Below are 16,738 nucleotides of genomic sequence, written 5' to 3'. Positions count from 1 at the left end.
GAAATATAGGTTTATATGCAATCAACACTCCATGTATAGCTTACCCAGAAGAAACTTTAAAGGCCAGTCAAGAGAACTAAAGTTTAAGCCCTGACTGCAATGAACTACCTGAATGACTTCAATTAAGTAATTTAAGTGCTCTGAGCCTTGGTTTCTTCACTATTATTAGGAAGTGATTAAATTTTGTGTGTGTGTGTGTGTGTGTGTGTGTGACAGAAAAATACAGACACTGTGTATAAAGGAAGACCAGATGATTTCTAAGATTACTTCAAAGATTAAAATTCTGTAACTGTGATTTGTGTTCAAGAAATGTCAGCTAATTTTAATATGGCCTGAGTAAAACATAATTGGACAAATAAATCCATTTCCAAAGCATCACATTTAAAGCCCTTCACAACTTAGTCCCCTTCTAACTCTCCAATCTTCTTACACTTTACTCGCTGACAAGTACTCTTCAATCCAGTGACACTGGCCTCTCTGCCATTCTACCACAACAATTCTCTCTGAGCATGCTCTGAGCATTTTCTTTATGAGCTGCCCCCCATACCTGGAATGCCTTCTCTCTTCATGTCTGTCTATTGACTTCTTTTAAGTCTCAACCAAAATCTCAACTTCTACATGAAGTCTCTGCCACCCTCTCTTAATTCTAGCATCTTCCCTCTGTTAATTATTTCCTACGTATCCTGCATGTAGATGGTTTGTTGGTATATATTTATTTGTCTGCTGTCTCCCTCAGACTATAAGTTCCTTGAGGGCAGACACTGTCTTTTGCCTCTTTTTGTATCCCCAGTGGTTAGCACAGTGTCTGAGACATAGTAGGCACTTAATAAATGTTTGACGATTGATTCTTTTTTAAGAATTATACACTTTTTCAGAATATATGTATCATTAACAGGTGGGTTTAATGTGGACAAGGGAATACATAAAAGAGCAGTTAATCTTATCCAAGAGAGCCACAAATAAAATGTACATGTGACCCACGAAGAGTAGAGGGAAATTAGTCATAGGTTAAGACTTCTATTAAAAATCTTAACAGAGATTAGTTTATCACACCACCTAGCTGTCATGTGGAAAAAGAAGAAACTGGGTCCTAAGAGGCAAAATCTGAGAGATGGAAAGGACATCAGAGGTCCTCTAATCTAACTTCTTTCTACCTACCAAAAATCCCCTCTACCAACACCTTCAACTGGTAATCTAGACTCTGTTTAAAAATCTCCAGTAAGGGAGAAACCACTATGTACTTCCTGAGGCAGATCACTACACTCTGAGACAGTTATAATTGGGAACTTCTTTCCTTACTCTAAGCTAAATTTAATAATAGTTTTTTTCTAATTTCTCCAACCAACTACTTTCCCTCAGATATCAAACAGTACAAATCAAAAGGCTCTTCTACATGACAATCCTTCAAACATTTAGCCTCTAAGTCTTCTTTTGAAAAAGGGAAAAAAATCCTTTGACCAACAGTTATTATATGTCATCATTTCTCTGATGGCATGGTCTTCTTTGTCAATGAAGGATAAACACAATCCTGTGAGTATATGCAGCTGGCTGAATGGGGACCCAGCTAGCTGGGTAACTCAACTTCTGCTCTCCTGTCTGCCTCCCCCTCCCCTTTCTTCTCCTCTCCAAACGATGGTAAATTTGGATAGCCAAAAGATATCCAGTTGACTTGAGTTTTGCTAGCCCCTTTCCTTCCTCTCCATTCCCTTCCCTTCCCTTCCTCCTTTTCCATCCTGTTCTCTCCCCAAACCTTACACTTACACTGTGATGTCAATGGTTTCCTGCTCCTCTTGACCCTCCTACCTCTAGAGTGATTACCAATAGTAAGTGATGCCAGCTTGATGTCTCTTTTTCTTGGCCTCACTACTGGCTACTTCTTAAACAGGCCTATTCAATGAAGGGGTGTTGCCTCACCCTAAGTGAGTATCTGCAAAGACCTTGGCCTAAAGGGCCCAAGGTCTCCCAATGCATCCTGGGTCATCTCCAGTCATTCTGATGAATATCTGGTCATTGGATTCAGATGGCTCTGGAGAAGTGAGGCTGGTGACCTGCACAGCCTTCCCTCCCTCAAAACAAAGTCAAGTGCAAGTCATGTCATCATTTCTCTGATGGCATGGTCTTCTTTGGCAATGAAGGACGAACACAAATTATAAAAATATATAACAGGCACGATAGAGACTTTTCAACAGCCTAGATGTGGAGTAGGCCATAGGACAAACTATTTCTTATTTAGAGGAAAGGGTAGGGGCTAAAGGAAAAAGTCAGAAGTATGAAAGAGCACTATAAGGGGGATTTGAGGCAGAAAGAAGATGAGAGGCAAAGACAGACCTAAAAAATAGAGGAGTGACACCAAAGGCAAAAAACACTGGACTGGCAGTACATAACTGCCCAAGTACAACTGCCTCCAATTCCCATAGAACTTTTTTTTTTTTGATAGACCATAATAACAACACCTACCTCACAGGGTTGTAGTGAGATCAAAAGAGCTAATATTTTGTAAAGTGCTTAGCCCAGTGCCTCTAGGCACACCCTACAAATCAGGAGTCATCCATTTCTCTGAGCACATTCTGCAGCATCAGAACATGTGCAGCATTCACTTCTGACAGCATAAATCTATCTTGTGAGGCTATGCTTGGGAACCTGTGGGTGATTCTGCCTATGTATTTAATATTCCTAAATTCCATGAGTGATAAAAATGAAAACCATTTTTTTAACCTTTCCAGCATTGTACAAGTACTAGAGATAGAAATTCAAGAGAAAGCCCCACCCAAAAGGAATTTACATTCTAATAAGAACAGACAATACATGGGGAGCAGAGTCATAGGGTTTCTGGGAGTTTCCTCAGAGTAGACTTGATTATAGCTCCAGGAAGCAGAAGTGAGAAGAGGAAATAGGGGTAGGTTCAAGGAGTCTGAGCAGCTGGTAAGTCAAAGTGAGTAGAGCCCAAGCAACCACCAATAAGCACAGGGAAGTCCCAGGGTGAGACTTCTGGGCATGAAAGGGTTTCCCAAGGCTCTTTTTGGGGGGGGGGGGGGGGGGGGGAAGAGGTAAGATGACAGCTAGTGATGGCAGGATAACTTGTTCAGTCCAAGTCTCACAGATATTACACAGAAACTAAAGAGAACAATTTATAGACCTCGGTCTGTAACTTGACTGGTTTAGAGCAGGAAAGGAATCAGCAAAAAGACATGTAGGACAAAAGGGTCTGATAATGAATGTGCGTAAGGCAGAGGAAAAGATGTCAATAAATCCTGGCACTTTGCAACTTAATCATAGCGCCTAGTATTTTTAGTATGAAATTTTATCCTAAATAAACTATAAGAATGCTATTCATTCTTCCCACTAACATGTATTCTACTGTGTTAATGCCACTATTTCAGTCTACACACACACACACACACACACACACACACACACACACACACACACACACACACACACTTACTTTCCAATCTGAGTAATCTATTTACAATTTGGAGTTGAAAGGAGTCAGCTTGAAAGTCTAATCTCTTACTTATAGACAATGAAACCAAACTCCTATGAAGCTAAGAGATTTGTTCAAAACTGATTTTCTCCAACTGTATTTCTGATACTTTCCTACATCTAAACATAGTCAGATCGCTTTAATTTATTGGTAGGACAACAAAAAATAACCCATATTAATACAGCTCATAAGTTAAAATGCACTATATGTGTGTTGTCACAATAGCCTTGTGAAGCAGATACTCTGTGAAAGAAATAATATGTGTTGTTGTTGATTATTTGGTTCAGTCATGCCTGACTCTTCTGTGATCCCATTTGGAGTTTTCTTGACAAAGATAAGTGGTTTGCCATTTCCTTCTCCAACTCATATTTACAGATGAGGAAACTGAGGCAAACATGGTTAAGTGACTTCTCCAGTGTCACACAGCTAGTAAACATCTGAGGCCAAATTTTAACTTAGGAAGATAAGTCTTTCTGCCTTCAGGCCCAGAACTGTATCCACTGCATGACCTAGGAGCCCTAACTAACATGGGTTACAACCCAGTTTTATAAATGAGAAAGTTAAAGCTCTGGTTAAGTGAGTTAGTATTATTAGCAGGTCACACTGATGATAAGTGGCATCACTGGAGAAGTCAAGATCAATGATCTTTCCATTACAATACACTGTCTCCCAAAAGCATGTCTAGATAAGTTTTCAGTTTTGTGTTGCTGACATGAATCTTTGGTTCCTGAGTTGCCCTGGTACAAGTTAGTACAAGACCTCAGTATCATTCAAGATTATAATCAGTGCTACTGACACAAATTTATTCATAATATCACAGTTCTAGTTTCATCAATGAAAGTTCACCCCACTTATCCAATCAGCTACCAAAATTTCTAAACTTTTTTTCCACAACATTTCTCATACGTCCCCCTCCCCAGTCACACAGTCAGCTCCCTGGTCTATCACTTCTTACCTGGACTACGGCAACTGTTCACCTCAAATTTCTCTCCATTTCAATCCAGCTACCACACAACTGCCAAAGTATCTTCCTAAATTGTTGGTTGGTCCCACTCAATAACGTCAATGGCTCCTTATTACCACCAGGATAAAATATAAACTGCTTTGTTGGGCATTTACAACTTTTTACACCTTGGCCTTCCTAGCTTTTCAGTTTTCTTACACCCTACTACTACTCTGCTATCCATGTGTACTAGCCTACTTTCTGTTCAATGAATACAAACTCTCCATTTCCTTTGCTGTACCTTTTGCATTGGCAGGCCCCAAGTCTGAAACATTCTACTCATCACCACCACCTCTTAAAATCTCTGGCTTCCTTCAAAATCCAGCTCACTTTCTATAAGAGGACTTTCCCTCTTCCCTTAACTGCTAGGGCCTTCCCTTTTAAGCAACTTTGTATCTACTTATTATCTACATTATATGCACAATTATAGATATAGATGTAGATATTACATATACACATATATGTACATACACACAGACAGACAGACAGACAGACACAAACACACACACATGCTGGCTCCCTATTTAGTATATAAGCTCCTTAAGGGAAGGTGCTGTTTTGGCTTTTTTTTTTTTTAATCCCCAGTATTTAGGAGTGTCTGGCACATAGCAAGTGATTAATAAATATTTTACGATTGTTAAAAATATCTACCAATAAAAATAGTATGAAGTAAAAATAGATATTACAAATAACTTAAAAGCAAGAATTAACATATGGGGGATCTACCAGTTGACAACTGAAATCTGGTCCAGTAAAATTTCAAAATATACATTTCAAATGCACAAATTTTCTTTCTTAATTTGTGAATTATACTTTTCTTTTCATTGTCTTTTTTTTTCAAAGCAACATGTAGAGAAAAACAACATGAAATCACAAAGTACGCTTAACATACCCCAGCTACACCTTTAACAAGATATTGTATGACTAAGTTTGTATGACTCAAAATTTTCTTAAATTACGCAATGCCAGGCCTAGAGGCCTGTGGGCTACCCGAGTCTTCCCTTACCTCTATCCCAAGGTCTTCGGTTGGCCAAACCGGATGCTCGTATGAGAGAAAGGACGTTCCAGAGTCGAACAAGGGTTGAGCTTTATTTCAGGGTCTAGTTACAAGTGCAGGGGAATTCTTCCTTAGGAGGGAGCGAAGAATCTCCCAAGGAGGCGAAGATCTTACAATAAGAGATTGGAAGTAGAAGTATAAGTGGGGAGAGAGGGGGAGGGGAGAGCAGAGAGAGGAAAAGCGGAGCCTTCTGTCCTGTCCGCTCCGCGCCCCTCCGCCCAAGAGAACTTTCAGGCTTTCCTGATCCTACTTAAACCCTCCAGCAGCATAGTTTGCATCTGAATATCGTGCTGTTAGATAACAATAGTGTGCCCAGATCCGGGACAATCTCGAGGGCGGGGAGAGCTCTCTCCCATCACGTTTCTCACGGGAAGAGGCGGAAATACATGAGATAGCTCGGTTCACCTCGATTCCCAGTCGTTTCCTGGGGGGTCTCGTGAGAACTCTAAGATTTAGAAGTTCCCACCTTTACCTGCCCGAGACTGTCCACCTGGAATTGAGCTTCCATCCCCAACAACGCAATTCATTGCAATTCAGTTGAATTAAGCTTGGATGGAGATCCATCCAGCTCCATGGTTCTATTTGCGACTTTTTCTATCATGAAAGCTACTGTTAATTCTGTACTGATTAATCAATATGCACTACTTTGCATAGTTAGTAATACTACACAACAGACAGAAATATACAAATATGATAAATGAAATTGTTTAGATACTGAAAAATGAGTCCTGAAACACCTCAAATCCGTCACTCTAGTAGGAATAGATAACACGCTGTACACTGAGCTAACCAAAAGAACAAGTAATTCTTTAGAAAAAAAATCCACAGGGTTTAATTCTTATTGTACAATCTGACAGTGTGCTGATAAGTCCAAATCATGAAAAGATAAAATACTACCATTCATTCAAGATTTTATAAATTGTCCTAGAGTATTTTTACATATTGTTCTACCATGACTCCTAGAATGAAGTCTGGACACATAGGGCTTAATATATTGGTATCTGACTTAGGAGCCAGTTTGAAAATTGAAGTACCATTCTAAAACTTTAAGAAGAAAAAAAGGAAAATAAGAAAGGGTGGTAAAGGGAGAAGACTCAACATGTCAGTAGATGACAAGGATTCTTAACACCTTGACGGAATCCTAATAAAGCTGCCCCCACTCCCAATATTCTAACTTCCTTATAGGCCCCATTGAATAGCAGACCCACTACCCTCCCACCTCAATATTCTAACTTCATGCCTCACTGTTCACTAGAACAGATGTGTCCCTGAACTTGTATTTCTCACAGCACAGCAGGTATGTCCATGTGATGGGATCCCAGCCGCTGCCCCTAGACCCATTCCTCAGATTTCCCACAGAAATAGCAGGTGTGTCCATGCACTCACACATCCACAACTACATCCCTCTAGTCTCAGACAGGACCACAATACTCAGTCAATTAGAAAGCAGCACCACCAAAATGCCCAAGCAGGATGTGAACCCCAAAACAACAGAAGGGACTTTCCCTAAGTAGGCACCTGCTCAGTAATAGCAAAAGCTGTCTTTTAGGTGAACTTACAGGCTTATTATAATAATATCATTATCATACATACATACCCCCCACTGGTTGTTTCTGTATCCATTGTGAGTAGCTGCACTGTGCAGTTCCACTGTGGCTGGGATCCCTCCCCTATTTCCTAATCCCTTAACAAACCCTCCTGCCTTTTTAATGTTCATAATTTCTGTTACTTAATTGCATCTTTACCCCATAAAAATCTATCTTGCTTTCTCTGAAGTTGCTGGTTCCTCTTGGAACTTTCCTTGCCTCATGAGAGGTGGAAATTTCAATAAATGCCCATACTTGGATTAGAGCTGATCTGACTCTGAATTCTTTGAGATGGTTCCAATCAAAACACATCATGAAACTTCAACAATCTGACCAGGGTATTTACTGCACTTCCAAGATCACACCAACCTTTTCTATTTATGTGCTACATTCCTGAACAGAATAAAAGCTTCTTGATAGCACGCACTTTTATCTTTGCATCTTACAGTACCTAGGATTTTTGTTATTGTTCAGTCATTTTTCAGTCACGACTGACTCTTCATGACCCCATTTGAGGTTTTCTTGGCAGAGATAATGGAGTGGTTTGCCATTTCCTTCTCCAGCTCATTTTACAGAAGAGAAAACTGAGGCAGACAGCATTAAGTGATTTGCCCAAGGTCACATGGTTTTAGTAAGTGTCTGAGGCCAGGAAAATGAGTCTTCCTGACTCCAGGCCCAGCACTCTATCCACTGTACCACCTAGCTGCCCAGTACCTAGGAGAGTGTCTTAATAAAGGTTCCTTGAATTGAACTGATTTGTCACCCCTTCTTAAGTCCCTTTCTCTGCAAAGAACAGAGACTAGAACTTAGCTACTGGGAAGCTAAAGCTGAGATGTCAGAAGAAGTCAGAGAGACCTACTCAAACATTCCCACAGGGGCCTAAATAGCTACAATGCAGTCCAGTGATTTAGACTTTTCAAGTTACAGAAATAAAGCACATCAAGGGGGGAAGGGGAACAAGATCTGGGAGGAAACAAAATTGAAAGCCAGAAGTATAGATAAGCTCAAAGAGATAGGCTCCATTAGAATCAGCAGAAGGAAACACCTCAAGGTAAATGCCTCAACACAGCAAAGTCAGCTCCCACAGCCACCCCCACCCCCACTCCCAGTGAGAAAACAAGGAGGCAATTTTTGTTCAGCCCAGGTTTCTTTGTTTTGTTTTGAGTCATGTCTGACTCTTCATGACCCCATTTGGGGTTTTCTTGGCAAAGATACTGGAGTAGTGTGCCACTTCCTTCTCCAGCTCATTTTACAGATGAGAAAACAGGGTGAAGTGACTTACCCGGTGTCACACACCTAGTGTCTGAGTCTGGATTTAAACTCAGGAAGAGTCTTCCTGATTCCAGGCTGGCACTCTATTCACTTCACCACCTAGTTGCCCCAAAGAGGCAATTAAGTTTTATCTTATGTCCACTAAAGATATCAAGCAGAATTGGTTTAAAGGATAAGGGAGAGGAAATAAAATTCCCCCCAAGGCCAATCTTGTTTGAGAACATGTTAAAACTAGAAAACATATGTATATATTTAAGAACAAAATATAACAAAATAACAAAGATAAAGGGAAGAGGAAATGAAAGAATAGTTTGTGGGCATCACAAATAGTATAGTATTCTAATGTTGGTCTATGGTTGGTTGGGGTCCTTTGTTCCTGAAGAGGAACAAAGTGACATCACCATGATAAAGTCAAGTTTCAATGTGTCTGTGGCTAATCAGATCAACAGGGGCTCGGAATGCTCTATCACAGATTAGGCACAGATAGTCTGTGTGAACATTTGGGGTGGATACTCCAAATTTGCGCATTCTATATTTTCTTTGAGTTGTTTCAATTCTGCTTTGCTCACAAAGCACTGCACCCTTTCTTCTGTGGGAACACCATGCTGAGTTGTCCTGTGCCAGTGTCTCCCATGTCATACAATCAATTCCAAAGTTCTTGAGAGTGTCCTTGCATCACCTCTTCTGACCACCATGTGATCTCTTGCCCCATGGGAATTCTCCATAAAATAGCCTTTCTGGCAAGTGTACATTTTGCATTCAAACAATGTGGCCAGCTCATCAGAGCTGTGATCTCTGAAACAGTTTGAATGCTTGGCAGTTTAGTTCGAGTAAGGACCTCAGTGTCTAGTGCCTTATCCTGACAGGTTGATTGTCAGAATCTCCCTAAGAGAGTTCAAATGGAAGCGATTCAGTTTCCTGGCATGGAACTAGTAGACTGTCCATGTTTCACAGTGTTCTGTGTGTTTAAGTGTATGCATAAAGACTAAGACTGGATTAATTCTATCAATCAATCAAGAAGTACTTAAGTACTTACTTTATGCCAGGCTGGGTAATGAAGTGGATAGAGTGCAGGCCTGAAGTCAGGAAGACTCATCTTCCTGAATTCAAATATAGACTCAGACACTGACTAGCTGTGTGACACTGGGCAAATCACTTCATCCTGTTTGCCTCAGTTTCTTCATCTGTAAAATGAGCTAGAGAAGGAAATGGCATACCACTCCTACCAAGAAACCCCAAATGGGGTCATGAAGAGTCAGCCACAACTGAACAACAATAAAAATAAGTCACAAAATGTGTTAGGCTATTTAAGTACAAAGAATAGAACGCTTACTTCCATGAATTTCCATTTTAAAGGAGACAACAAGCACATATAAAACATATACAAAGGAAATAAATGCAAATGTACAAAAATGGCAAAATATAAGGTAGATTGATCAGGAGAGGCTTCAAGAAGAAGATGGTGCCAGAATTACATCTTAAAAGAAGAGAGGGACTCTAAGAATGTAGAGGGAAGAAGGGAATACATTCCAGGTCTTGGGAACACCAATCACAAAAGATGGGATGTGTAAGGATGAGACTGTGAAGTGTAATATTGTTGTGAGAAAAGAAAGTCTGTTTGGCTTAATCACAGATAGCAGGGAGGGGAGTAATATCCAAAAAGCTTGGAAAGATAGATTTGAGCCATGCTGTGTAGAGCTTTAAAAGCTAAACGGAGGAGTTTATATTTTATCCTAAAAGTAATAGGGAATCACTAAAGTTGGTTGAGTAGGAGTCACATGGTCAGATCTGCACTTTAAGGCTTTGGAGCACTGTGTAGAATGGACTAGAGCAGGGAGAGACTTAAGACATTTAGGAGGCTATGAAAATAATCTAGGTTAGAAGTGAATTAGGCACTGAACTAAGGTGGTATGGTAGCTCTGTGAGTTGAGAGAAGGGAGTAGAATGAGAAAGATGCTGTGAAGTTAGAAACTGCAAGATTTGGCCACTGACTGGATAGTTAGGGGGAGAAAGCATAATCCTAAAATTACCAACCTGAAACACTGGAATGGCAGTGGTGACTTCAAAAGAAATGAAAGTTTAAGAGAGGCAAGCTTTCAGGAGGAAAGAGAATGAGTTCAGTTTTGGACATGCTGAGTTTAAGATATCTATTAGTTTGAAATGTCTAACAGGAAACTGATGGTGCAGAACTTAAAAACAGGGAAGAAAAAGTGACATTTACATCTACATCATAGGTCTTTATAGATATGGGAGTATTTTGAATAAAGATGAAAGTTAAACCCATGAGTTTAGGTTCTAGTAAACCAAAGAGGATTGTACTTCTTACTGATAATACATCAATAAGCTGATGATTTATTTCACTGATATATATTCCCTTCAGAGAAGGCAATTAGGTGGCACAGTGAATAGAGCACCAGGTCTGGAAGGAAGCCTCATCTTCCTGAGTTCAAATTTAGCCTCAGATACTTACTGTGTGACACTGGGCAAATCACTTTACCCTCTTTGCTTCAGTTTTTTCATCTGTATTAATGAGGTGGAGTTACCACTTCATAGCACAAATGGAAAGACATTTGAGAGCTTTTTATTAACTACAGAAGACAAATGGCTAAATGTCCTGAAAGGACACCTGTCATAAAGGAACCTGCCATAAAAATGTTTCTTCATATTATCTAATACACTGTAGTAATTCATACTAAACTTCCAACTACCAAACCACTCCAGTATCTTTGCCAAGAAAACGCCAAATGGGGTCATGAATAGTAAAACACAACTGAAATGCCTGAATAATATCCCCTTCCAATACCTAATAATAATAATAGCTAACATTTATATATCACTCTAAGGTTTGCAAAGCATTTCATGAATGTCATCTCATTTTATCTTTACAACAACCCTGGAAGGTAGATGTTTTTATTATACAGCCTCATTTTACAGATGAGGAAATTTAGGAAGAAAGAGATCAAGTAACTTGCCCAGGGTCAACATAGCTAAGTAAGGGTCTGAGGCCAAATCTGAACTCCAGTGTTGCTAACACAAGAGCACACTGCCTTGCTACCTCAGTTATATTACTGTCATTGTTGCTGTAGTTATTATCCTTCCCTCAGTACATGACCAGTCAAAGACCTTATGCCACTTTCTTGTGTGTAGGTCACTACTGGAAATAAAATAGGCTTGTGCCCTACAGAGAGTTCCAATGAAAGAGGAAACTTCTTATGCTGAGGCACTTCAGATATCCCTGTCTGTGAATAAGTCGCAGAATATTACAGGTCCTCTTAAGACTACTTCAAATTCAGGCTAACAACCCATAGTAAAAATTAAGTGGATGAAAAATAACTTTCTAGATTATGGTGGGCACTTAGGTCAGTATGCCAAGTTATTCCATTAGTACATATGATGAATTCAACATCTCGGTCTGCCAGTACCATATTAATATTACTCTTACTGTACAATAAAAAAGTCAAAGAAATAGGGGGAAACATAGAACAAAGAAATGTAGAATGAAACAGAATCAAATATACACGCCAACTACAACTATTCAATTAGCCAATAAGAACAGCAACAAATCTAAAAAACACACAGAAAAGTTTAAAAAGCATCACAGAAGCAAACAGGATAATTTAGTTACTTCATGTTAAAAAAAAACCTATAGAATTTTTTCATGGCTAACAAAGTTTATTACTATATATGAACTGTTTACAAGCCTTTTTCATTTTGATTATTTTTCCTATGCTCTTGTTTGTATGTCTGAATACCTATACCTAACAATAAAAATGAAAATAAATTAACCTATGCTGGGGGGACGAGGATGGAATTGCACCAAAAATACTAAGTGTCTCAAGCAATCCAAGTGCTCCTTTCTCCAAACATCCCGCAAAAAAATAAAAGTTTCCTCATACTAGAAGCTTTATGGCATCAAGTGGTTTGGGCTAGGGCTCTCATCATTTTCATGCTCATGGACTCATTGTTCACATCTAAAGTAAGAAATGATTCTACTATAGTCTGAATAAATGGCTAAATGTCCTGAAAGGACACCTGTCATAACGGAACCTGCCATAAAAATGTTTTTTCCTATTATCTAATACACTGCAGGTAATTCATACTAAACTTCCAACTACCAAAAAGCATTTTGTGATTCATTTTATGAATTTCCGCCTTCAAAATACACCCCTTATAGAAAATATACTTCTTCCCACTCTAAACTCATAACGCAGTTCATTTCCTTCTTTAAAAAAGCCACAAAACCGTGGATTCCTACAAGAGTAGCACTCAAGAGGCCAGGAAGACACACACACTCTCTCACTCTCTCTCTCTCTCTCTCTCTCTCTCTCTCTCTCTCTCTCTCTCTCTCTCTCTCTCTCTCCCTCTCCTTCTCCCTCTCCCTCTCCCTCTCCTTCTCCCTCTCCCTCTCCCTCTCCCCCTCTCTCTCTCCGAACGCGCATCCTATCCTTCGGTCCTCCCACTACTTTTGCTAAGGCCGCTTTCCTCTGGCAGCCCCCCCTCACCCCTTAAACTACCCTCTCTATCATACACAGTGACCGACTCCTTCCACGGGACAGACAGCCCTTTCGACACCCTGACAGACCGCTCTGACACAGAGACATCCTTTAGTGACAGACCCACGCTATACACACAACACCCCCTTATTTAGGGACACACCCTACACACCTTCACACAAACAGACCCGCCCTTACACATGGCGAGAGACCCCTCCTCTCATACACCCCTGTAAACACACCGGAGACACCCCCCCCCCACACACAGAGGCAGCCTCGCCAATGCAGACACAGCACAGCCGCCCCTGAGGCCAGGCACTTCTTCCCCACCCCCAGCCCGGCTACCCCCCCACCCCCGCCCGCCAGCTTCCCACGCGGACAGAGCCGGACGAGCCCAAGTCTCACCGTTGGGAGGATGAGAGTCAGAACCGGGCTCGGCCGGGGGTCTCCGCGCCAGAAGCACTGGGAAGCAGACGGACAGGACGAGGATGCATAACTTCATGTTGGCGGCCCCCAAAGCTCTCCCCTCTCTCCAGCCTGGGGCCTGGGGCTCGGCTCGTATCCGAGACCCGGCCCCACGCTCCTCGCCCACCTCACTGCCCACCCCCTCCGGCCGCTCACTCGCCGGCCCCCGGAAATCAGAAGTGAAAGACGACTTCCCGTGAGGCCCGCGCGCTCCGCTGGCCCAGCTGCATCCGGCGGCTCGCGGCCGCCCACACCCGGAACTCCGGCGAGGGGTGGGGCATGCTGGGAACGACGGGCGAAATCCCGCCCACCGCGCCGGGCGTCCAACCGTCGCCGTGGCCATCTCGTGACGTATAGGATGTGACCGCCTCCTGGGGGCGGGGCCTCGTGCCCTGCGGCGGCTCTGCATCTGAGCGCCTCCTGAGGGGACAGCTCTTCGTCGTCTGGAATCGTCAAGGAGTCCCCCCAACCATCCGCAGTAATCCCCGCTGGGTCCTGGAAGCTCCTCGTGTACAAAGCGTCTGTGTTCGCTTAGATCCTTAAGACTCCGAGAGGGCTGCAGAGTGGTTAGGCGCATTTCACGGAGGGGAAAAGCCGAGGCCCCGAGCAGGGCGAAGAAAAGCCGGAAGACCCCAGGCCAGGCTCATCCCCGCCCGCCTGACTAGGCGTTTATTCAGCGTTCACCGTGCCCCCAGGTGTTGTGCTAGACGACGGCGCTGTAGAAAAGGCCCCCAAAGAAAAAGAATCCCAGCTCCAAGAGGCGCCCCCCCACCCCCGCAATCTGGGGTGAGCCTCCGTTTCCTCTTTTGTCAGAGGAGAGGTGGACCAGCTCCAGCATCTTAGGACTCTACGAGCACAGCGGTAAAGAAAGGGGTCATGTCATGTTTGTTAATGGGAATTACTGATCCCCCGAGAGCCAAGGCTCCAGGGTTCTTACCACAGCTGGGATTCTCTAGCATTCCTCTGCCTGAGCTTCTGCTACGGAAGAAACATCTTTTGAGTTCCTGTGGTAGGTGTCTGCTGCAGAAATAGATTCAGCACGATGCAGAGATTATAGAAGCCAAACCTAGCTTTTATTATGCTTAAGCACAGATTCAGGCCTCAGGAAAACAAAGAGTAACCCTGAACAAAAGTTAGGGTTTCAAAGAGACTTTTCGTAAAATTATGGCCCTGTGACAGAAAAATAATTCTTTTACATATTGTACATTCTTTTAGGCTATAAAAGTCAAAAAAGACGTTCATAATCCCATGCTTCCTTCAATGTCACAAAAGTTGAATAAAGTTAAACAGAGATATAACATACCCTAAGGAAACAAAGATAGTTAAACAGATTTTATAGGTAAACTGAGGCTGGTTACAGATTAAACTACATTTAGAGAGTTCACAATGGACTGATTGAGGGAGAAGGGATTTACGTGTTTCCAAAAGAACCAAGAAATGGGGAACAGTTGGGATTCTTCTTCAAATAACGTCACTTTGACTCTCCTTTGGCTTCCATCTAAGGAATATCAAAGTCTGACCTTAACACCATTATTCCACAAGTTAGGTTTGGTCAGGCGAGGTTAACATTAACAGAAGACAGGCTTTCAGTTAGCCAAAACTTGCAGAAGAAAGGGCCTTGAGCCTTAACAACAATAAAAGGAAACCCCAAATTCTCATAAGAATTCTAAGAGTTGCCAAAATCAAAACTGTACCAGAAAAATAAAGGGCCATAATGGTAGAGTAGAAAGAATGCAAGATGGTTGGAGAACCTGGGTTCTTATTCCTATTACCATAGTAGCTGTGTAACCTTGGAGAGGTCATATGACCTCTCTCTTCCTCTCTGAAGTGAAGGTGATGACTTCAATCCTATGTAACTCTAACTCTTATTAACTTCTAATTTGCCCCTTGTGAGAAAGAAAGAGAATAAGGTTTGTTTGTCCTCCACAGAATGAAACATTTAGTAGCTAAGTGATAAGAAGAGAGTACTGTAGGGAGCACTGATCAAAAGAAGTTTCAAGGTCCTGCATTTGCAGGAGAGTGCCAAAATAAAGGGGAAGACGAGGCCAAGGTATTCCCTCAGCTGCATTTGCTTAATAATTAGTAAGCTTCATGCATATTAACTGATACCCCCCCCATAAAATTATCCCTTCATTTTCTAATCATGGAATCTATTTTGAAGCATGTTTGGGAGCAGGGAACACACTAAGGATTGCTATGTAATGGGAAAGATTGTAAACCTGAGGGGTATGGACCAATGCTGACTCTAAGGGGAGGTCTGATCACCCAAACAATATTTAAACTTGTTTTTGCTTTTGTACAGGGTTGTCTTCCGTTCAGTTCTCTGTGAATAGCAGTCACATCCGGACGTGTAAATCAATTTGCTGTCTTCTGCCCACTCTATCTTTGAGTTACATTCATGAGAATGGTGTGTTTCCAACACCACTGTTTCCTATGGAAATGAATGGGTAACACTCTGTGAAGTATTGCTGGATTTGGAATTAGGAGACCTGGGAATGGATCACACATCAAACATTTAATAACTGCGACTACTGGCAAGTCTCTCAACCTTTCAGATATTCAAGTTTCCCTTCTGTAAAGTGGAGATGAATATAATGTAAAATTTGTACCATATAAGGTTATGAGTAAAGTGCTCTACAACAAAGGAAGTACTATATAAATGTGAGTTATTATCATTAACAATGAAAAACATCCAGCTTTAGTAGTAAAATATTGGGCAGTCCTGTACCAGCCAGCCCTATCAAGCTCCCTAGTCTGATGTAAAAATGTTAATAAATTTTCATATGTACTAGCCCAACGGGTGGAGGAATGTAGGTAGGTGACTTCAAGGAAATAATCCCAAAATACACCCCTCAGTCTCTTGCTGTTTTGGCTTAAAGTTATGGTATATTCTGACAATGTTAGATACTTCTACTCAGAGGTGTCAAACTCACCTCCCTCAGGAAGCAAATATCCTTTAAAACTCTCCAAGTGTGACCAAGCCAGATAAAAATGCAATTGAGATATGTTTAACAAAATAAATAAAAATACAGTCCATCATAGATATTGTTAATTTGTGTTTTTCTAAGTCAGTATACAGCCAGCAGGGATCCTTTCTATTTGACTTTGACCTCACTGCTTTTAATAAAATCAGCCCTTTAGCATGCATTTTTGTAATGTTGTGGTTTTTAAATTAATGTACCTTTATTGCACTCTTCCTCTAAGGTCCCTTTTGGCTCTAAACATATTTTCTTAAATAATGGTAGTTTTGGTGGAGGAGGATGGTTTATAAAACAAAGACAAGCTAGGTTGATAACCATTCTTGAGTTGCATGTGCCCCACCCCCATCCACCTTGTTGAAAAGTAGAATTATCACAACCAGTTTGACAAACTAGAATC

General features: G+C 41.4%; 1 protein-coding gene and 1 long non-coding RNA gene across 4 annotated transcripts in view; one reads left to right on the top strand and one right to left on the bottom strand.

Annotated features, from left to right (window-relative positions):
• ADAM17 (ADAM metallopeptidase domain 17) overlaps window positions 1–13,618 on the bottom strand; it is a 77,111-nt gene extending 63,493 nt beyond the window's left edge. The window contains exon 1 of one of the 3 annotated variants that reach the window (XM_072634252.1): window positions 13,301–13,618. In XM_072634252.1, the coding sequence (XP_072490353.1) occupies window positions 13,301–13,397 (97 nt within the window). In that variant the 5' untranslated portion in view covers window positions 13,398–13,618. Of the gene's footprint in view, window positions 1–7,141; window positions 7,165–13,300 lie in introns of those variants that run through there. The other 2 variants (XM_072634253.1, XM_072634251.1) reach the window with 2 other exon arrangements.
• Window positions 13,619–13,640: 22 nt separating this feature from the next.
• LOC140520367 (uncharacterized) lies at window positions 13,641–16,507 on the top strand. Its single transcript, XR_011972474.1, has 2 exons — window positions 13,641–14,369; window positions 15,663–16,507. It is a non-coding gene; the product is annotated as an uncharacterized lncRNA (long non-coding RNA).
• Window positions 16,508–16,738: the final 231 nt, after the last annotated feature.

The sequence above is a fragment of the Notamacropus eugenii genome, chromosome 1, assembly GCF_028372415.1.
Source record: "Notamacropus eugenii isolate mMacEug1 chromosome 1, mMacEug1.pri_v2, whole genome shotgun sequence".
NCBI lineage: Eukaryota > Metazoa > Chordata > Mammalia > Diprotodontia > Macropodidae > Notamacropus > Notamacropus eugenii.
This window is presented reverse-complemented; position numbering and strand designations above follow the sequence as displayed.